Source organism: Mastigoproctus giganteus, chromosome 10, assembly GCF_048544385.1.
Source record: "Mastigoproctus giganteus isolate SK-2022 chromosome 10, ASM4854438v1, whole genome shotgun sequence".
Lineage (NCBI taxonomy): Eukaryota > Metazoa > Arthropoda > Arachnida > Uropygi > Thelyphonidae > Mastigoproctus > Mastigoproctus giganteus.
Window position 1 is genome coordinate 111,410,515 of NC_143584.1, and position 17,043 is coordinate 111,427,557.

Here is a 17,043-nt window from a genome sequence, read left to right on the forward strand (position 1 = left end):
TGCAGAGGTCCACGCATCGGAGATCAAATATGGCCGCCAAATATTAACAGAATTCTCGTGTAATTTAATTTCAACGGTTTCTGCAATTAATAGTCGCGTATAATTACGTTGAACGTTAAGTATTTTGGCCTCGTTAAATAAAAATGTTTTTCGTTAATGGCATGAAAGGCTAATTCTGACGCTGCTGAACGAGAAGCACGAACTGAGGCTTCGTGTTGATTTACACGAATATTAAGAGAAAACCGCGTCGAACCTTGGTAAGACGAGTCGAATTACCGCAAGAAATGTATACCAGATCATTAATTTGTGTTGCGAACGCAGAAAGAACTGAGCGATTGTTCAGTATAGTGTGTAACTTCCGTATAGGCCTAGCTATAATTTTAAATTCGGTATCTTTTAAAGAATCTGTTAAGCTGTTTGTGCCACTGTTCAACATATGGGACAGAAATCAAGTATTTTTTGATATTACTATTGTTGATCGGTGTAGTATTTTGTATCCTATCCTTAGCTTGTACCCTAATTCAATTTATTGTGTTAATGGGATAACCCCTGTTTAAGAATCTGCTAGTTAATATTTGTATTTCTGAGTCCAAAGCAGAATTTTAAGCCACTGAGGCTCAAACCCATTGGTAATCCAAAAATTTGTTTGTACACCTTGTCTCGAAAGGTGATGTAGTTAGCCTCAACTAACAGTTTAATTAAGTGAAAAATTTCCTTAATAGGCAGCTTCGTATAATTAATCGGTGTCGAGATTTTATTTAACATATCCCAAATAATATCTAATGTGTATTCAACGTTTACATTCGTATATAATGAGGTAACATCTAGTGAGAATAAATTGTCATTGTCGCCGAGTCTACAGTCTTTAAGATTATTAAATAATGTATCGTAGTTCTTAATCCCAAATTGTATAACCTGTCTAAAAAGGTTTTATAATGTTATATACATGTGTGGCTAAGGCTGAAAATGCAGAGTTCCTGTAGGAAACAATAGGTCAAATAGGAAATCCAGTCTTGCGTAATTTTACCTGACCGAAAAGTGCAGGAATATTGTATGTTCTGGACTTTAATTCCTTCAACTGAACCATAGTAAAGTCCAGAACATACAATATTCCTGCACTTTTCGGTCAGGTAAAATTACGCAAGACTGGATTTCCTATTTGACCTATTGTTTCCTACAGGAACTCTGCATTTTCAGCCTTAGCCACACATGTATATAACATTATAAAACCTTTTAGACAGGTTATACAATTTGGGATTAAGAACTACGATACATTATTTAATAATCTTAAAGACTGTAGACTCGGCGACAATGACAATTTATTCTCACTAGATGTTACCTCATTATATACGAATGTAAACGTTGAATACACATTAGATATTATTTGGGATATGTTAAATAAAATCTCGACACCGATTAATTATACGAAGCTGCCTATTAAGGAAATTTTTCACTTAATTAAACTGTTAGTTGAGGCTAACTACATCACCTTTCGAGACAAGGTGTACAAACAAATTTTTGGATTACCAATGGGTTTGAGCCTCAGTGGCTTAAAATTCTGCTTTGGACTCAGAAATACAAATATTAACTAGCAGATTCTTAAACAGGGGTTATCCCATTAACACAATAAATTGAATTAGGGTACAAGCTAAGGATAGGATACAAAATACTACACCGATCAACAATAGTAATATCAAAAAATACTTGATTTCTGTCCCATATGTTGAACAGTGGCACAAACAGCTTAACAGATTCTTTAAAAGATACCGAATTTAAAATTATAGCTAGGCCTATACGGAAGTTACACACTATACTGAACAATCGCTCAGTTCTTTCTGCGTTCGCAACACAAATTAATGATCTGGTATACATTTCTTGCGGTAATTCGACTCGTCTTACCAAGGTTCGACGCGGTTTTCTCTTAATATTCGTGTAAATCAACACGAAGCCTCAGTTCGTGCTTCTCGTTCAGCAGCGTCAGAATTAGCCTTTCATGCCATTAACGAAAAACATTTTTATTTAACGAGGCCAAAATACTTAACGTTCAACGTAATTATACGCGACTATTAATTGCAGAAACCGTTGAAATTAAATTACACGAGAATTCTGTTAATATTTGGCGGCCATATTTGATCTCCGATGCGTGGACCTCTGCATGCGCGAAGACATATAATCACTATTTAAGTTGCAGGTTTAACCAGATTCGGTAATTTTCATTACTGTGATCATGACAGTCGGTCGAAAAGCATTGTCAGCTTCAGGAAGGAAAATAGTTTTGAATATTTTCCTTAGATTCTTTTAATTGCGTTAATTTGAATTTTAATTGTTTTAAATTGATTTTGGATTCTGTTAAATTGATTATTTAATTATTTATATTTTACTTTAATGTACCAGTAAGTTGTCAATTTTTTCGTTTTTATTTCTGGAGGGTATTATTATTATTATTAATGGCCATATGGTACAAGGAAGCCTGAGGCTTATGCTGCACCAGCCAAAAAAAAAATTCCCAAGTTACCCCCTGAGAGAGAGAGAGAGAGAGAGAGAGAGAAGTAGAAAGGAATCACCAAGAAAGAGAAGAATGATGATATCCAGCTCAGGACCCTGGAAGTGTTCTATGTACTATATTGAGGTAAACTCCTCTTATTAATTTACTAATATTATTATCAACGTAGAACATATTGAGTATTACAGCTCTGATTCATACTATCTAGGAAATTGTATAGCAGTTTAGCTAACAGGAGGCAAGATTAGGTAAGTAAATAGGATAAAAAAAAAAAAAAAAAACTCCTGTCCTCTTATTACATTAAGAGCCCAGAGTGCTAAAAATTTTAGTTTTAGGGTAGTGACAGTATATAACTGAAGAATATAAAGTTGGAGCTCTGGTTATTCAGGAGTGCTATTTCCATCTGTACTAGTAACAGCCATGGACATCGCAAGATAGGCAAGTTGATATACAGAACACACACACACACAGTTATTTGTGACCAAAACATCAAAAAAGCATTAGACAAACAGTAAAAATTAAATAGTGGCATACTCACTAGTTCTACTGAAAAATTAGAGTACACATTTTAATATAGCAGATATCATCTTTTAAGGGCACAAAAGCTGATATAGTTGTACACGTTGGCACTAATGATATTAAGAGTAGGAGACCGGCAGAATTACTTAACAAGTACAGGTCACTGATGAAAAAAAGCCGTGAATTAGGGTTGAATTTGAAAGTGTATGCAATTCTGCCCAGATACAATAGGAGGGAGTATATGATGAGAGCCCTGTCGATCAATTCAGGCCTGGAAAGATTGTGCAAGGCTCAAGGGGTAGAATTTTTTTCAGCCTGGTCCGTACTTGTTAACAGGATAGACTGCTTCTACAGGGATGGGATACACTTAAATAGAAAGGGTGCAAGAATGTTTGCTGATGCTATCGACGCAGTGTTAGGTGGGTTGGAAAACTGCTAGATTGGGGGGATACAATGACTAATAGATTAACAGTAGCCACTGGCAGAGGAGAAAGTGATTCTTGCACTCCTATTGGAATGAGCAGTGGCCTGGAAAAAAAAATGCAGGATATTTCAGAGACTGCTGGGAATCATGGGGGTACAAGTGAACACATGGGTTGTGTTAGGGTGGCTAAGAGGAAGAGCAGATGCATGTATACTTGCATGTACACCAATGCTAGGAGTTTAGTAAATAAATTTGAGGTATTGCTCAAAACAAAGGCAGATATTGTTGGGATTTCAGAGACATGGTGTCACACAGATATAAGGAATGCAGAACTGGAATTTGGGGAGTACAATGTCTACAGAAAGGATAGACAGGATAGGAAGGGAAGAGGGGTTAGGCTATTAGTTAAGAAACACAAAATCCAAGGAAGTGAAGCCAGTCGACATCACTGGACAGTCCAGTGTCGAGTCAGTTTGGTGTGACATAAGCATTGGGAGATCAAAATTGAGTAGGAGTGTGCTATAGGCCTAATGACTCTGATGAGTATAATAAGAAACTGTACAGAGAAATAGAGTGGGCCAGTAAATCAGAGAGTCTTATAATGGGGGATTTTAATTTCCCAGATATTGACTGGAATTTTGGGGCTGGTCACTCACACACTAGCAAGGCTTTTGTGGATTTATCAGATGATTGTTTTCTACATCAGCATGTTCGGGAGGCAACTAGAGGGAGTAATACTCTTGATTTGATTATCAAGAGTGATTCTTCATGCATTAAGAATCTGCAGATAAATGAACCACTAAGTGGCAGTGATCACAGTGTTCTGAAGTGGGAGTTACTCAAAGAGGTAACTACCATTAGGGGTAAAGGGAAGGGGGTACTGCTTTCGTAAAGGCGACTACGACGGACTGAGACAGTATTTAAATTCTATACAGTGGGATCAACTGATGATGTCACCAACAGCAAATTCAAAATGGGAAGCATTCAAAGAACTTATCTTGGAAGCTACTAGGCTTTACATACCAACTAAGAAATATTGTTCAAGGTTTAGGCCCAAATGGATGTCAGATGAACTAATGAGGCATATGGCAGAGAAGAAAAATGCATGGGATACATACAAATTAACACATGACACAGAAGCCTATGATAGATACAAGTTGATCTGTAACCAAGTTACAAAGGAGGTTAGGCAGGCGAAGGTAAATTACAAGAAATCCTTGGCAAGGGATGCAAAGAAAAACAGCAAAGAGTTCTTTACTTATGAAAACTTTAGAAGGAAGGGGATGAATCAGATTGGTCCACTTGATATTGATGGGTCAAGTTTTGATGACCCTGCTCAGGTAGCTAACAAACTAAATGAATATTTTGCATCGACATTCACACGAGTTATTCGGCGAGGGGAATGCCAGAGGTGTACTCAACTCTAGCAGTAAGCTAAAGAATCTTGTAATAACTGAGTAAAGTGGAGGAGAAATTGTTGAAGATAAACACAAGAAAGGCACCTGGGGTGGATGGGATCTATCCAGTTATATTAAAGGAGGCAGCAAAGGAAGTAAGCAAACCCTTAGCCATAATTATGAGAGCTTCCTTGGACTCAGGGGAGGTACCCATGGACTGGAGATGTGCAAATGTGACCCCAATTCACAAGGGAGGATCAAAGGCTGACACAAGTAATTATAGATCTGTGAGTTTAACTTCTGTTCCTGGAAAATTAATGGAGGCACTGGTTAAAGAAGCACTGCAGGATCATCTAGACAAGACTTCAGTTATAGCTCGGACACAGCATGGTTTTGTTAAGGGGAAGTCTTGGCTGACCAATTTGATTGGATAGATGCAGTTACAAAAGAACTGGATGCAGGGAATAACTTTGATATTATATACTTGGATCTTAGAAAGGCTTTTGATACTGTTGCACATGGAAGACTGCTGCACAAATTGAAGCAGTGTGGCATTGGAGGCAAATTGCTGCTATGGATAAAGGGGTGGTTGAGGGGGGAGAAGCCAGAGTGGTAATTAATGGACACTGCTCATCATGGACTAATGTTATTAGTGGAGTCCCTCAGGGTTCAGTATTGGGTCCTTTGTTTTCTGTATTTATAAATGATATTGAGGGTGGTATATCAAGCTTAATGTCCAAGTTTGCAGACGATACAAAGGTTGGCAGGGTTGTCAAGGACACTACTGACACTATGCTGCTTCAACAGGATCTGGAAAGGTTGAGCAGATGGGCTGAGAGGTGGCAAATGAAGTTTAACATTGACAAATGTAAAGTACTACATATGGGAAACAGCAACCCCAGAGCAACGTATCAACTCTGTGGTACTACACTAACAGTGGTAGAGAATGAAAGGGACCTGGGGGTGGTTGTGCAGGCAGATATGAAGTTCTCTGAGCAGTGCAGATGGGCTGCAAGAGTAGCTCATGGTGTATTGTCAATGATATATAGGAATTTTTCTAGCACTGATAAGGAGGTGATTATTCCCTTGTATAAGGCAATGGTCAGGCCACACCTAGAGTACTGTATACAGGTCTGGAGGCCTCATTTCAAGAAGGATGTAGAGCTGCTGGAACGAGTACAGAGAAGGGCAACAAGATTTGTGAATGGAACAAAGGGATGCTCTTACGAAGAAAGGCTGAAGTTTTGTGCCTAGTCTCCAGACACAAATTACAGTGTCTGGAGACTAGGCACCAGCGAGGTGATCTGATAGAGATGTACAAAGCCTTGAATGGTTTGAGCATGCTCAATGCTGATGGGATTCTTCCTCTTGCTCAGATAATCACCTGAGAGGGCATAAATTCAAATTTAGGAAAGACAGATGTTGGATAGATGTGTGGAAATTTGCCTTTAGCGAGCGGGTGGTTGGTAGGTGGAACAGACTTCCATCCCTTGTCGTGGAAGTTGATAGCCTAAATAAGCTTAAGGCTCAGCTGGACAGGTATTTCGAACGAACAGAGGGGTGAAGTGGAAGTGGTTATTTTTTATTTAACTTTTTTTTTTTTTTTTTTGGCTGATGCTGCATAAGCTTGCTTTCTTGCATCAAATGCCTCTACTAATGCTAAAAATGCTAATGCTATACATAGGAAGAAATACGATGGAGGCAAATCAATTTCAAAAATGGAAAAAAAATTGGAAGTATTCTTCAGTTTCACCATATTGAACTGCTGTGCATTCAATATAATTCAAAGTTTCCTTAAAAAATAAAGCCTTTTTTTAAAGCAGCACAAATGACCAATTTAAAAAATGCTTTGGATTTAATCACCCATTTTTTTTGTTATAAAAAACTATTTCAGTATTATAGGTATTTCTTACTCTGATAAATTCAGCACTTGAAATTTTGTATTCAAATTATAGTTCAGGAGTTGGTGGTTTGCTAGCAGAGTTAAAATAAGGAATCCTTAACCTCATTTTATTTAAATATAAATTAAATATCAAAGCATGCTTCCAGGGTTGGTATAAGTTTTACATTCAAGTTGAATAGTTTAAATTTTATCATACAGAAAAGGAGCTTTACTATACTACTTTTTATATATTTTTACAGCTCTAAGCTTAGTAAAATGTTTTAAATAAAATGATTTGTTCACAGTTTTCAAAATATCTGCAGAATAGTTTATCAACTATTATCAGTTTCCTTTAGATCCCAGTTTATCTGAATTACAGATAAACTGGGATTTAGAAAATGATCAGCTCTGAATAGCGCAAGTAATTAATTTTGGAAATACTGACACTACAAATAACTCAGAAATTCAGCTATATTTACTTTAAAAAGTTTGATATATGTGCTTTATAAGCAGACATGATTATAACTTAACATTTTCTTAGCTCACCAAGTTATTTTCTTAATAACTCAATATTATGCACAATACAATACTTCAAAATCAAGATACCTGTTAATAAAGCCATAGCCATTTTTGACATTGAACCACTTCACAGTCCCTTGAACCCTGGATGCTGCAAGAATAAAAATTATTTTTTTTATTGTTCTTATCAAATAAGTGAAATTATTTTAATCTTACATAAAAGTGACATTCAATGGAGATGAAAAACCACTGGAGGGGTAAGAATACTGTTGAGCTACAGATAACTGTAAGAAGCAACAAACCCCTTTCCTTGATGAAAGGGGGTGGGCTCATTTGCTGCAGAAAACTCTGGGTCAAGCTTATACTGTACACTTAATTTGATCTCATTCAGTGGTCATCAACTAATAGTAATTAGGTCTTTATTTTAGCCTCAGAACAGCCCATATTTGCCATGGCATAAACTCAATGAGGTGTCCAAAGTATGCCATAGGGATGCTGGTTAACTAAGTTGCTTACCACAGCTGTTACAAACTGGACGGATGGAGATCTCTGCTCGTTTCATCTCATCCTACCAATGCTCAATTGGATCAAAATCTGATGACTGGAGAGACCACCACCACCACCACCACCACAGTGGCCACATTCATGTTTCTGGAAACAATTTTGGCTATGTGATATGGTGCATTATCCTGCTGGTAAAATCCATTCACAGAGAGATATACTGCAATCAGTATATCTGTCTGTGCTGCAGTCATTTAGGGAGGAATCTGGTTAGAAATTTCCAGATAACCAGTAGCATCCAAATGTTGTTTCAGGCATTCTTACAGGGCAAGAGGGATTTGGGTATCAAGGGGAGAGCCAAGACACACCAAGAAAACACACCTTATTCTTACACTGCTTTTGCCAATCCTCCACTATTCAGTTCAGGAGCTGAATACACTATTGAGTTCACTATTACTGTTGGCATTCCTGAGCCAACTGTAATAGTGCCTTGTTTTTAACTGGCAAGAGTGGAACCTAGTTTGGCTACAATACCCTTGTGATAATGAATTGCATGTTCTGAAATGCATCTTTAGTTAACACTGTTATATTGGTTATTTGAGTGACTATAGCCTTTCTGTTGTCTTACACAAATCTTGTCAATTTCTGTTGGCCTCTTGCATCAAGAGTTTTTTTTTTTTTTTCCCTACCACAAAATTGCCCTTTGCTGTTTTGGTCACTGGACTGATAACCCAAGAGTCTTACGGAAAACTACAGGACTGTAATTTGTAATACTTATACTACTGCATATGGTACCAATTATTACATGCAAATTACTCAAATTTTTTGTCTTTCCCATTCTTGGGCTAAATTGCTCATATACAGTATCCCTACATATCATCTGCTTTACATCACATGGTACAAACCCATGAGGCTGTTACTAAAGATTTGGAGTACTCCATTTTATGAAAAATGGTAGGTGTACCTAATACAATAACCACTCAGAATTTAAAAATTCATTTTTTTTATTAAAGAATTTGTGGAATGACAAAGATTTACTGCATCATATCTTTTTTAATTTAAAAAAAATAATTTTTTTTTAAAATGGGCACATGTTGCAACTGCACCATTCTCTATGATAAAACACTATGGTTTTATAAGTAGCCTGCCCGACTGTATAGCATCACCATGTGTCAATGTATGATAACAATTTTCCTATAAAGAAAAGTGTTATTATGGCTTTACACAGGCAAGGATATTTAATCTGAATTGCAGAAAAAGATTGGCTAATCAGTCTAGATCTAAGTGTTCCAAAACATGCTAGCACAACACTGGTAATATAAAAATAAAATATGGTAGTACATGTGTGAAACATGCAAGAATGTAGCCACGTGACCAAATTTTAAAATGTCTTGGCATCTATGATCATTGTGCAAGTCTGTAGAACTCTATGAATAAGACAGCTGAAAACTCAAGTAATTCAAGTAGGAAAACTGTATAACAGACTGTATATGGTCTAAAGGCTTATCCTCAGCAGTAGAAGAGACATTAATTACAAAATGGATGAAACAAATATGCCTCCATTAGGCTAAAAACCACATTAATTGGTAAACAGTATGATTCTATTGCCAGATAATTTAACTTTCACAGATCACTGTGCATTGTGGCAAGCAATACATTTATAAAGTGTAGGCGTAGAAAAACTTTAACCTGATTATACATGCACACACTAGGATTAAGTTCCCTGTCAACCAAATTGAGCTACATTAGAAGCAAAGGCCGACTGAAATTTGCAATTTGTACCAAGTCTACAAACATTTCAAAGCAGTCTTATGCGAGTTAGGGATATTTTTCAAGTAAACCATAATTACTTTAAAAACAAGTGTTCTGCAACACAGCACTCAGTTTGCACATTAGTGTAATTAACAACATAAATAATAATAGTCAGCACAAAAACTTCTGAGCATTAATGGCATTTGAAAGATCTTTTCAGGAATTCCAAAATCCAATACTTATGCTATGGAAATAATTATATGAAAAACTGATTATTCAATCCATGCTAGACACAAAGTAACAATTTTCAGGTTTCACAGATGAAGGGCAAATTACCTCCTTGTTAAATTGTTATTTTATAACTTGCATTCACCTTTAACAAAGTAAACTCTTATACAGTAAAGAATGATTGTATTAACTATATTATTTTTAAAAACAATGTGCTGTTTATGTCATAATAAAGTAATAATTAAGAGTGTGGGTAATAACATTGAAGTTTGAGCTTAAATAAGATCTTACAATCAAATGGCTCAAATTTTTCCAAAAGAGTATATTGGCAATATAATTTATATGGCAAACAATAGGGTTTTTTTTTTATCTTTAAAAACACATTCAGATGAGACAAAGTTATGCATTGAGGCAAAAAGTTTCTCATTATGCTGATGAATGGGCAGGGGGAGAGAATTTCAAAAACAATTTTATCAATTTGATTTTCACTTATTTCGTATAACTAATATGAGCTTAGTAAAGGATGGTATATTGGGAAAGCAAATTTTCTTTGCAAACCTGACTTGGCTACTAAATCTAGTCTTCTGACCAGATGCCCTGTGTGTAAATGGATTTTTTTTTTTTTTTCCATTTATTTTACCAATCAAACTTGCACTATTGAAGAATTTGCCAATTACTCTGACTCCATGATCTTGCTACCAATCACAATTAGGCCTTGCTTAGATATTTGCTAAGAACATCATTGCTAGAATTGTTATAAGCAGTGAGAATGGAAGAGGGAAGTCATGCAAGTACCAGATGAAAATTTCCTGTTGGTAGAGCTGGTAGCATTTTAATAGGAATCTGTGTCACCATCTGCAAGAGATGGCAAAACACCTCCAACTTTTTTCTCCCCTCGGTAAACCAGCAGGATACTTTATCTGAGAAAAATTAAAATACTGATTTTTAAATTAAAATTTGAATGCACTTGAGTAAAATGTGCACAAAAGAGCAAGAGGGGTGGTTACAGAGGAATTATGCTTTTCATTAAGAAGTGCACAGACTGTACATCTGATTCATCTGCTAGATGAATCAGTGTGGTTAATGCATTCAGTATAATACTGAATCAATCAGGTGTGACAAGAATCGGGAAACCAAATGCAAGTAGATGAATATTAAAGGCTAAATGGCTGTAATAAGTAAAACAAACATAAGAAAATAGAGTGGGCTACAAAATATCTTATAGGGGTTATTTTAATTTTGAGATATTGGTAGGAGCTTGCGAGTCAGTTGCTCACCCAGTAGCAGAATATTTCTAAATTTATTCCGACTGCTTTTTATTGTCAAAAAGTTAAAGATGCTACGAGAGAAAATTCCTGTTTGGATAGCAGCAATTCATGTATTAAGAAGCTACAAGTGAAGGAATCAGTAAGTAGCAATGATAACATATTGGTATGAGATTTATTCGAAGAAATAACTGCTATTAAAAGTAATAAATAAAAAAAGATTTTGTTGTTGCAAAAAGTTATTACAACAATCTTAAGACATTTTCTAAATTCTTATCAATGGAGCCAATTGATATTTTTAAAAGATATTATACAACAGGATGATTTTAGCAAAGCAATCATAGATGCTGTTAAGCCCTTTACACCCAATAAAGGATATTTTGAGGTTTTAACCGAAGTTGAGGCCAGCTGAACTGATGAGCTTGGTCGGAAGGAAAAATATAGTTAAAGTTATTACTACTATTAGAAAATGATGCAAGGAAGCAAGCTTGTACATCAGCAAAAAAAAAAAAAATAAATAAATAAATAAAAATAATCTACTTCATCTGTCCCTTTTCAATTTAATGTCCCCTTGTTCATGTTATCTGGGAATGAGTTAGAATACTTTCATCAAATTTACTCAATCTATTTAAAAAAAATACTTCAATCAGTTCTCAAGTACTCCAACTTGCAGAACTGAAGTCTTTTGTGGTAAGAATATCTTTGTGTTTTGACTAATCTGGTTGCTCTTCTTAGCACCCATTCCAAAATGGTCCACATCTTTCTTCAAATGAAGGTTCCAGATTTCTATGTTGCACTCAAGATGTGGCCTAACCATTGCCTTATACAATGGTATAAATCACCTTGTCCCTGCTGACAAAGTTACTATATAACATAGATAAGAACCCACAAGCTGTTCCAGCAGCCTGTGCAGAAAACTTCAGGTCCAACAAGGTCTCTTACATTCTCCACCAGCTTGAATATGGTATATCACCTAATGGTATGTTGTTATGGGATTACTACAGCTCATATTACATTTACCACCATTAACACTTCTCAGCCCATCTGCCTAATTTATCTAGGTCTCAATGCAGTAATATGCCTTGTTGCTCATCTGCAAATTTAGACAATAGGCTTGATATACCTTCGTAAATATTGAATATTGTTAATATAATGTAAACAGTAAGGGCCAGAATTGAACCCTGAGAGACCCCACTAATAACATTAGCTCAAGAAGAGCAGTGCCCATTCACAACAATCCTGTCTTCTGCCACTCAATCATCTAAGAGGGGAAATTGTTTAATTTGCAGACTACTGCAAGATCTTAATTGTCATCCAAATCTTCTGTGGTTTTCTCCTCCCTTGAATTTTACACTTTCACCACCATTGTACCCACACATTAAATGCTTTTTGCAAGCCATTTTTCAAAATGGCTGTGAAGTGCTTCCGTTGTGTCAGATGCGAAATACTTTCCTTTCAGACGATATTTCTTCAGACGTGGAAACAGGAAGAAATCACATGGTGCTAAGTCCACTGAATAAGGGGGATGTGGCAGAACCTTGGCACCTGTGGCAGTGATCACTTAGTTACTTTTAGCTTCAGCAGTTTCATTTCCACTTTCTTCTCTGTTAACTTTGTGTACCGCAGTGTTCCATCCCCAAAACTTTCTTCACGTGTTGATGTAGATGCAAAATTTAGTTTTTCAGCAACCAACTCTATTACTACACTGACAGTGGTAGAGAATGAAAAGGACCTGGGGGGGTAATTGTGCAGGCGGATATGAAGTTTTCTGAGCATTGCAGATGGGCTGCAAGAGTAGCTCATGGTGTCTTATCAATGATATACAGGAATTTTTCTAGCAGGGATAAGGTGATTATTCCCTTCTATAAGGCCGCACCTTGAGTACTGTATACAGGTCTGGAGGCCTCATTTCAAGAAGGATGTAGAGCTGCTGGAACGAGTACAGAGAAGGGCAACAAGATTGGTGAATGGAACTAAGGGGTGCTCTTATGAAGAAAGGCTTAAGTTTTGCAAATTACAGTGTCTGGAGACTAGGCACTGGCAAGGTGATCTGATAGAGGTGTACAAAGTCTTGAATGGCTTGAGCATGCTCAATGCTGATGGGATACTGCCTCTTGCTCAGAATAATCACCTGAGAGGGCATAAATTCAAATTGAGGAAAGACAGATGTAGGATAGATGTACGGAAATTTGCCTTTAGCCTGCGGGTACTTGGTTGGTGGAACAGACTTCCATCCCTTGTTGTGGAAGTTGATAGCCTAAATAAATTTAAGGCTCAGCTGGAGATATTTTGAACGAACGGAGGGGTGAAGAGGAAGTTTTTTTTTGGCTGATGCTGCATAAGCTTGCATAATATGCCTCTACTAATGCATTGCATTCTTAAACAAGAATGCAATCTTTGCATTCTTAAACAAGAATTTCTCAAAATGTGCCTTAACTTGCTTAAAAATTGTCAGGAGGTCTCAGAATACCAAGTCAAGTACAAATTAGTGCTTGATCAGAGTTACTCAGTGGGATGGACATTCTAATGTAGATTACAGCTAATAGGAAAATGAAGTATCAAAGAATTTTTTTTTTTTCTTTTACTTATGTTAACACTATTAGTCTGTGTATTCTCAAGCATTAACATACCTAACCCTTGGGGGATACACAGACTAACTAGAATTGCAGGCAAATATGAAGGTGATTCTTGCACTGCTTCCACCAGAAAATGCAGCAGCCTGGAAAGCAAGGTGTTGGGGATTTCGGGCCTTGCTGTGGGCCTGAAATCCCAAGCAAATACATGGACTGTGTAAGAGTAATAACATGTGCATGTATGTATTTGAAGTACACTGTACTGATTAAGTCATCAAATGCAGACATTGAAGGGATAGGGGAGGCACATGGTGTCACTTAGACATCAGTAATGCTGAATTTGAATATGGGGAGTACAATATACACAAAAAGGACAGACAGGACAGGGCAGGAGGAGTTATGCTCTTAGTTAAGAAGCATATAAATCTAAGGCAGTGCATCCAGTCAACATGGGTTACCATGTGCAATGTTGTGTGATGTAAGAATTAGAAAAACTAAGTTAAGAATAGGAGTGTGTTATAGGCCTAATGACTCTGATGAGTATACCCAAGAGCTATACAGAAAAATAGTGGGAAAGTAAATCAGAATGTCTTATAATAAAAAAAGTAAAGTGCAGCCATTAACCCACTGCAGGATGGAAGCCTCCTCAACAATTCATGTTGAGGGAAATGGACCATAATCTGCCATGCTGGTCCAGTGCAGGTGGGCAGATCAACCGTATTAGTCAGAGGCTTGAACCCCAGTCTACTCAAAAGAGCAGTGCTACTGCACTCCCGCTCCTGCCCACTCGGCTACGGATGCCTTATAATAGAGGTTTTCAACTTTGCAGATGTTCACTGGAATTTGTGGGTTGGTCAGTCACAGACAAGCAAGACTTCTGTAGATTTCTTAGATGACTATTTTCTGTAGCAGCATGTTAGAGAGGTAACAGGAGGAAGCAATTCTCTTGATTTGGTTATCAGGAGTGATTCTATATGCATTAAGAATCTGCAGGTAAAAGACCAATGGGTGGCAGCAATCACAGTGTGCTAATGTGGAATATAATTAAAGAAAAAACTGTCTGAGACCACCATAGTCACCCATGCAAAAGCCTTTCCCTTGACAGTAGTTAAATTCTATGCAGCAAGGCCAAATGATGTTACCAAAAGCAAATTCTGAATGGAAAGTATTCAAGGAAATAATCAAAGCTACTAGGCTTTTCATACCAAAAAAAAAAAAAATTTGTTCAAGGCTTAGACCTAAATGGATGTCAGATGAACTATTGAGACACATAGTAGTAGTAGTGGCATGTGATGCAAAAAAGCAAATGTATGAGCTTATGCAGCATCAGCCAAAAAAAAAAAAACACACACACCATTCCCTCCAAATGCCTGTCCAGTTCCTCCTTAAATTTATTCAAGCTATCAACTTCCACAACAACAGATGGAAGTTTGTTCCAGCAATTAACCACCCGCTGGCTAAAGGCAAATTTCCGCACATCTATTCTACATGGCAGAGAAAACTGCATGGGATGCATATAAATTATCAGGTGATAATTATATTAACAGAAGCCTATGATAGATATAAATTAGTCTATAATTGAATCACAAAGGAGGTTAGGCAAGCTAAGACAGATTATAAGAAGTCTCTAGCAAAGAATGCCAAGATTATATTATATTAACAGTAGAAGGAAGGTGTGGAATCATATTGGGCCACTTTAGCATTAGCCGAGGCATATGATGCAAGAAAGCAAGCTTATACAGCATCAGAAAAAAAAAAAAATCCCTACCCATTTTACCCATCCGGTCACCACGGCTGGTGTTAGCGGCTCTTGGTCATCACTGTCCTTGTCTTTCTCATAATATCCGCTAGCTCGCTGTTAGTGCAAACTGTGATCCAGGAGTATCTTAGCACTGGCAGTGTATAGGTGTTTATGGCTTTAGCTGTGTTTCATCCGTTCAGTTTTGCTTTGAGTAGACTTCTGAGTTGCTGATGGTATTTTTGGTCGAGCAGGTCTTGATTTTTTTTGTGCTGTAACTGCTGAGACTGCTCCATCCCCAGGTATTTATAGATCTGTGTCATATCTTCAATCTCTTTACCAGTCTACAGCTAGTAGTTTCGGCCAACTAATTTCCCCTGATAGAATCCACTGTCTTGCATTTATCTAGATCAAATTCCAACCCAATATTACTGAATTCTTCGGTGATCCAGAGTAGTTAACATTAGTAGAGGTATATGATGCAAGAAAGCAAGCTTACATAGCATCAGCCAAAAAACAACCCTTCCCATTTCACCTATCCATTCACTCCAACTGTTTGTCTAGTTCTACCTTCAACTTATTTAAGTTGTTGACCTCCACTGCAACAGGTAGAAGTTTCTTCCAACAATCAAACACCCGCTGGCTAAAGGCAAACTTCTGCACATCTATGCCCCTTCAGGTTCTTAATCTGAGCAAGCAGAAGTATCCCATCAGTATTGACCCTGCTCAAATCTCTCTCAGCATAAGCCTCAGGCTTCCTTACACCATATAGCTAATAATCACCTTGCAGGTGCCCAAGTGTCTAGATGCTGCAACTTACAGAACTTAAGCCTTTCTTTGTAAGTGTGCCCCTTTATTACACTTACTATATATATATATATATATATATATATATATATAGTTGCTGGAACGAGTACAGAGAAGGACAACAAGATTGGTGACAGGAATAAAGGGGCACACTTACAAAGAAAGGCTTAAGTTCTGTAAGTTGCAGCATCTAGACACTTGGGCACCTGCAAGGTGATTATTATTATTATTATATATATATTTCCTAAAATGAGGCCTCCAGACCTGTATTCAGTACTCAAGGTGTGGGCTGACCATTGCCTTATACAAAGGGATAATCACCTTATCTCTGCTAGCAAAACTCCTATACAGGAACTCAGACTTGCTTAATACTCGACTAACGGATATTCGACTCTACGTAAGTTTTCTGACCAGTGCAAACTGAAAAAAATCGTGGCAACATATTTTGCATCCTGCAGGTATAAATGAAGGTATCATGAAAATATCGTAATGTGAACCCAATAACTTTTTTTTTTTTTTTTTGTAATTCATTCCAAGTCCTTGGAAGTTGAAAATTTCACTATATTACTAAGCTATTTTTCTCTCTAAAAGGAGGAGATGTATGATGAAAATTTCACTACTCTTTCATCGTTATAAGAAAGAATTTTGAAAGCCTTTGTGATATTTTTCTAAAGCACATTTCTGGAGGTCACGACTAGAAAACAGTAAAAACAATTTGCACTATCCAGTTTATTGGGCTTTACTGTTTAGTGCATCTAATTATAAACAGGTAGTAAACTATCATATTGCATTTGCGATAATTGCAATTGTCTGGGTTTTTACGCTATTATGATGAAATGCTTTCCCCTTCACCGAAATCTTCAATCATAAAAAAACAAATTTTCAGAAACTTGTCTTCATTCCTATTTATGTATTACAATGATGAAGGGAAACGG

At 36.8% G+C, this 17,043-nt stretch overlaps 1 protein-coding gene across 3 annotated transcripts in view; it reads right to left on the reverse strand.

Annotated features, from left to right (window-relative positions):
* Positions 1 to 17,043, reverse strand: part of LOC150079221 (uncharacterized) — a 229,452-nt gene that overhangs the window by 164,783 nt on the left and 47,626 nt on the right. For all 3 annotated transcript variants that reach the window (XM_090383647.1, XM_090383648.1, XM_090383649.1), the window contains exon 2: positions 7,332 to 7,395. In XM_090383647.1, the coding sequence (XP_090239773.1) occupies positions 7,332 to 7,395 (64 nt within the window). The remainder of the gene's footprint in view (positions 1 to 7,331; positions 7,396 to 17,043) is intronic.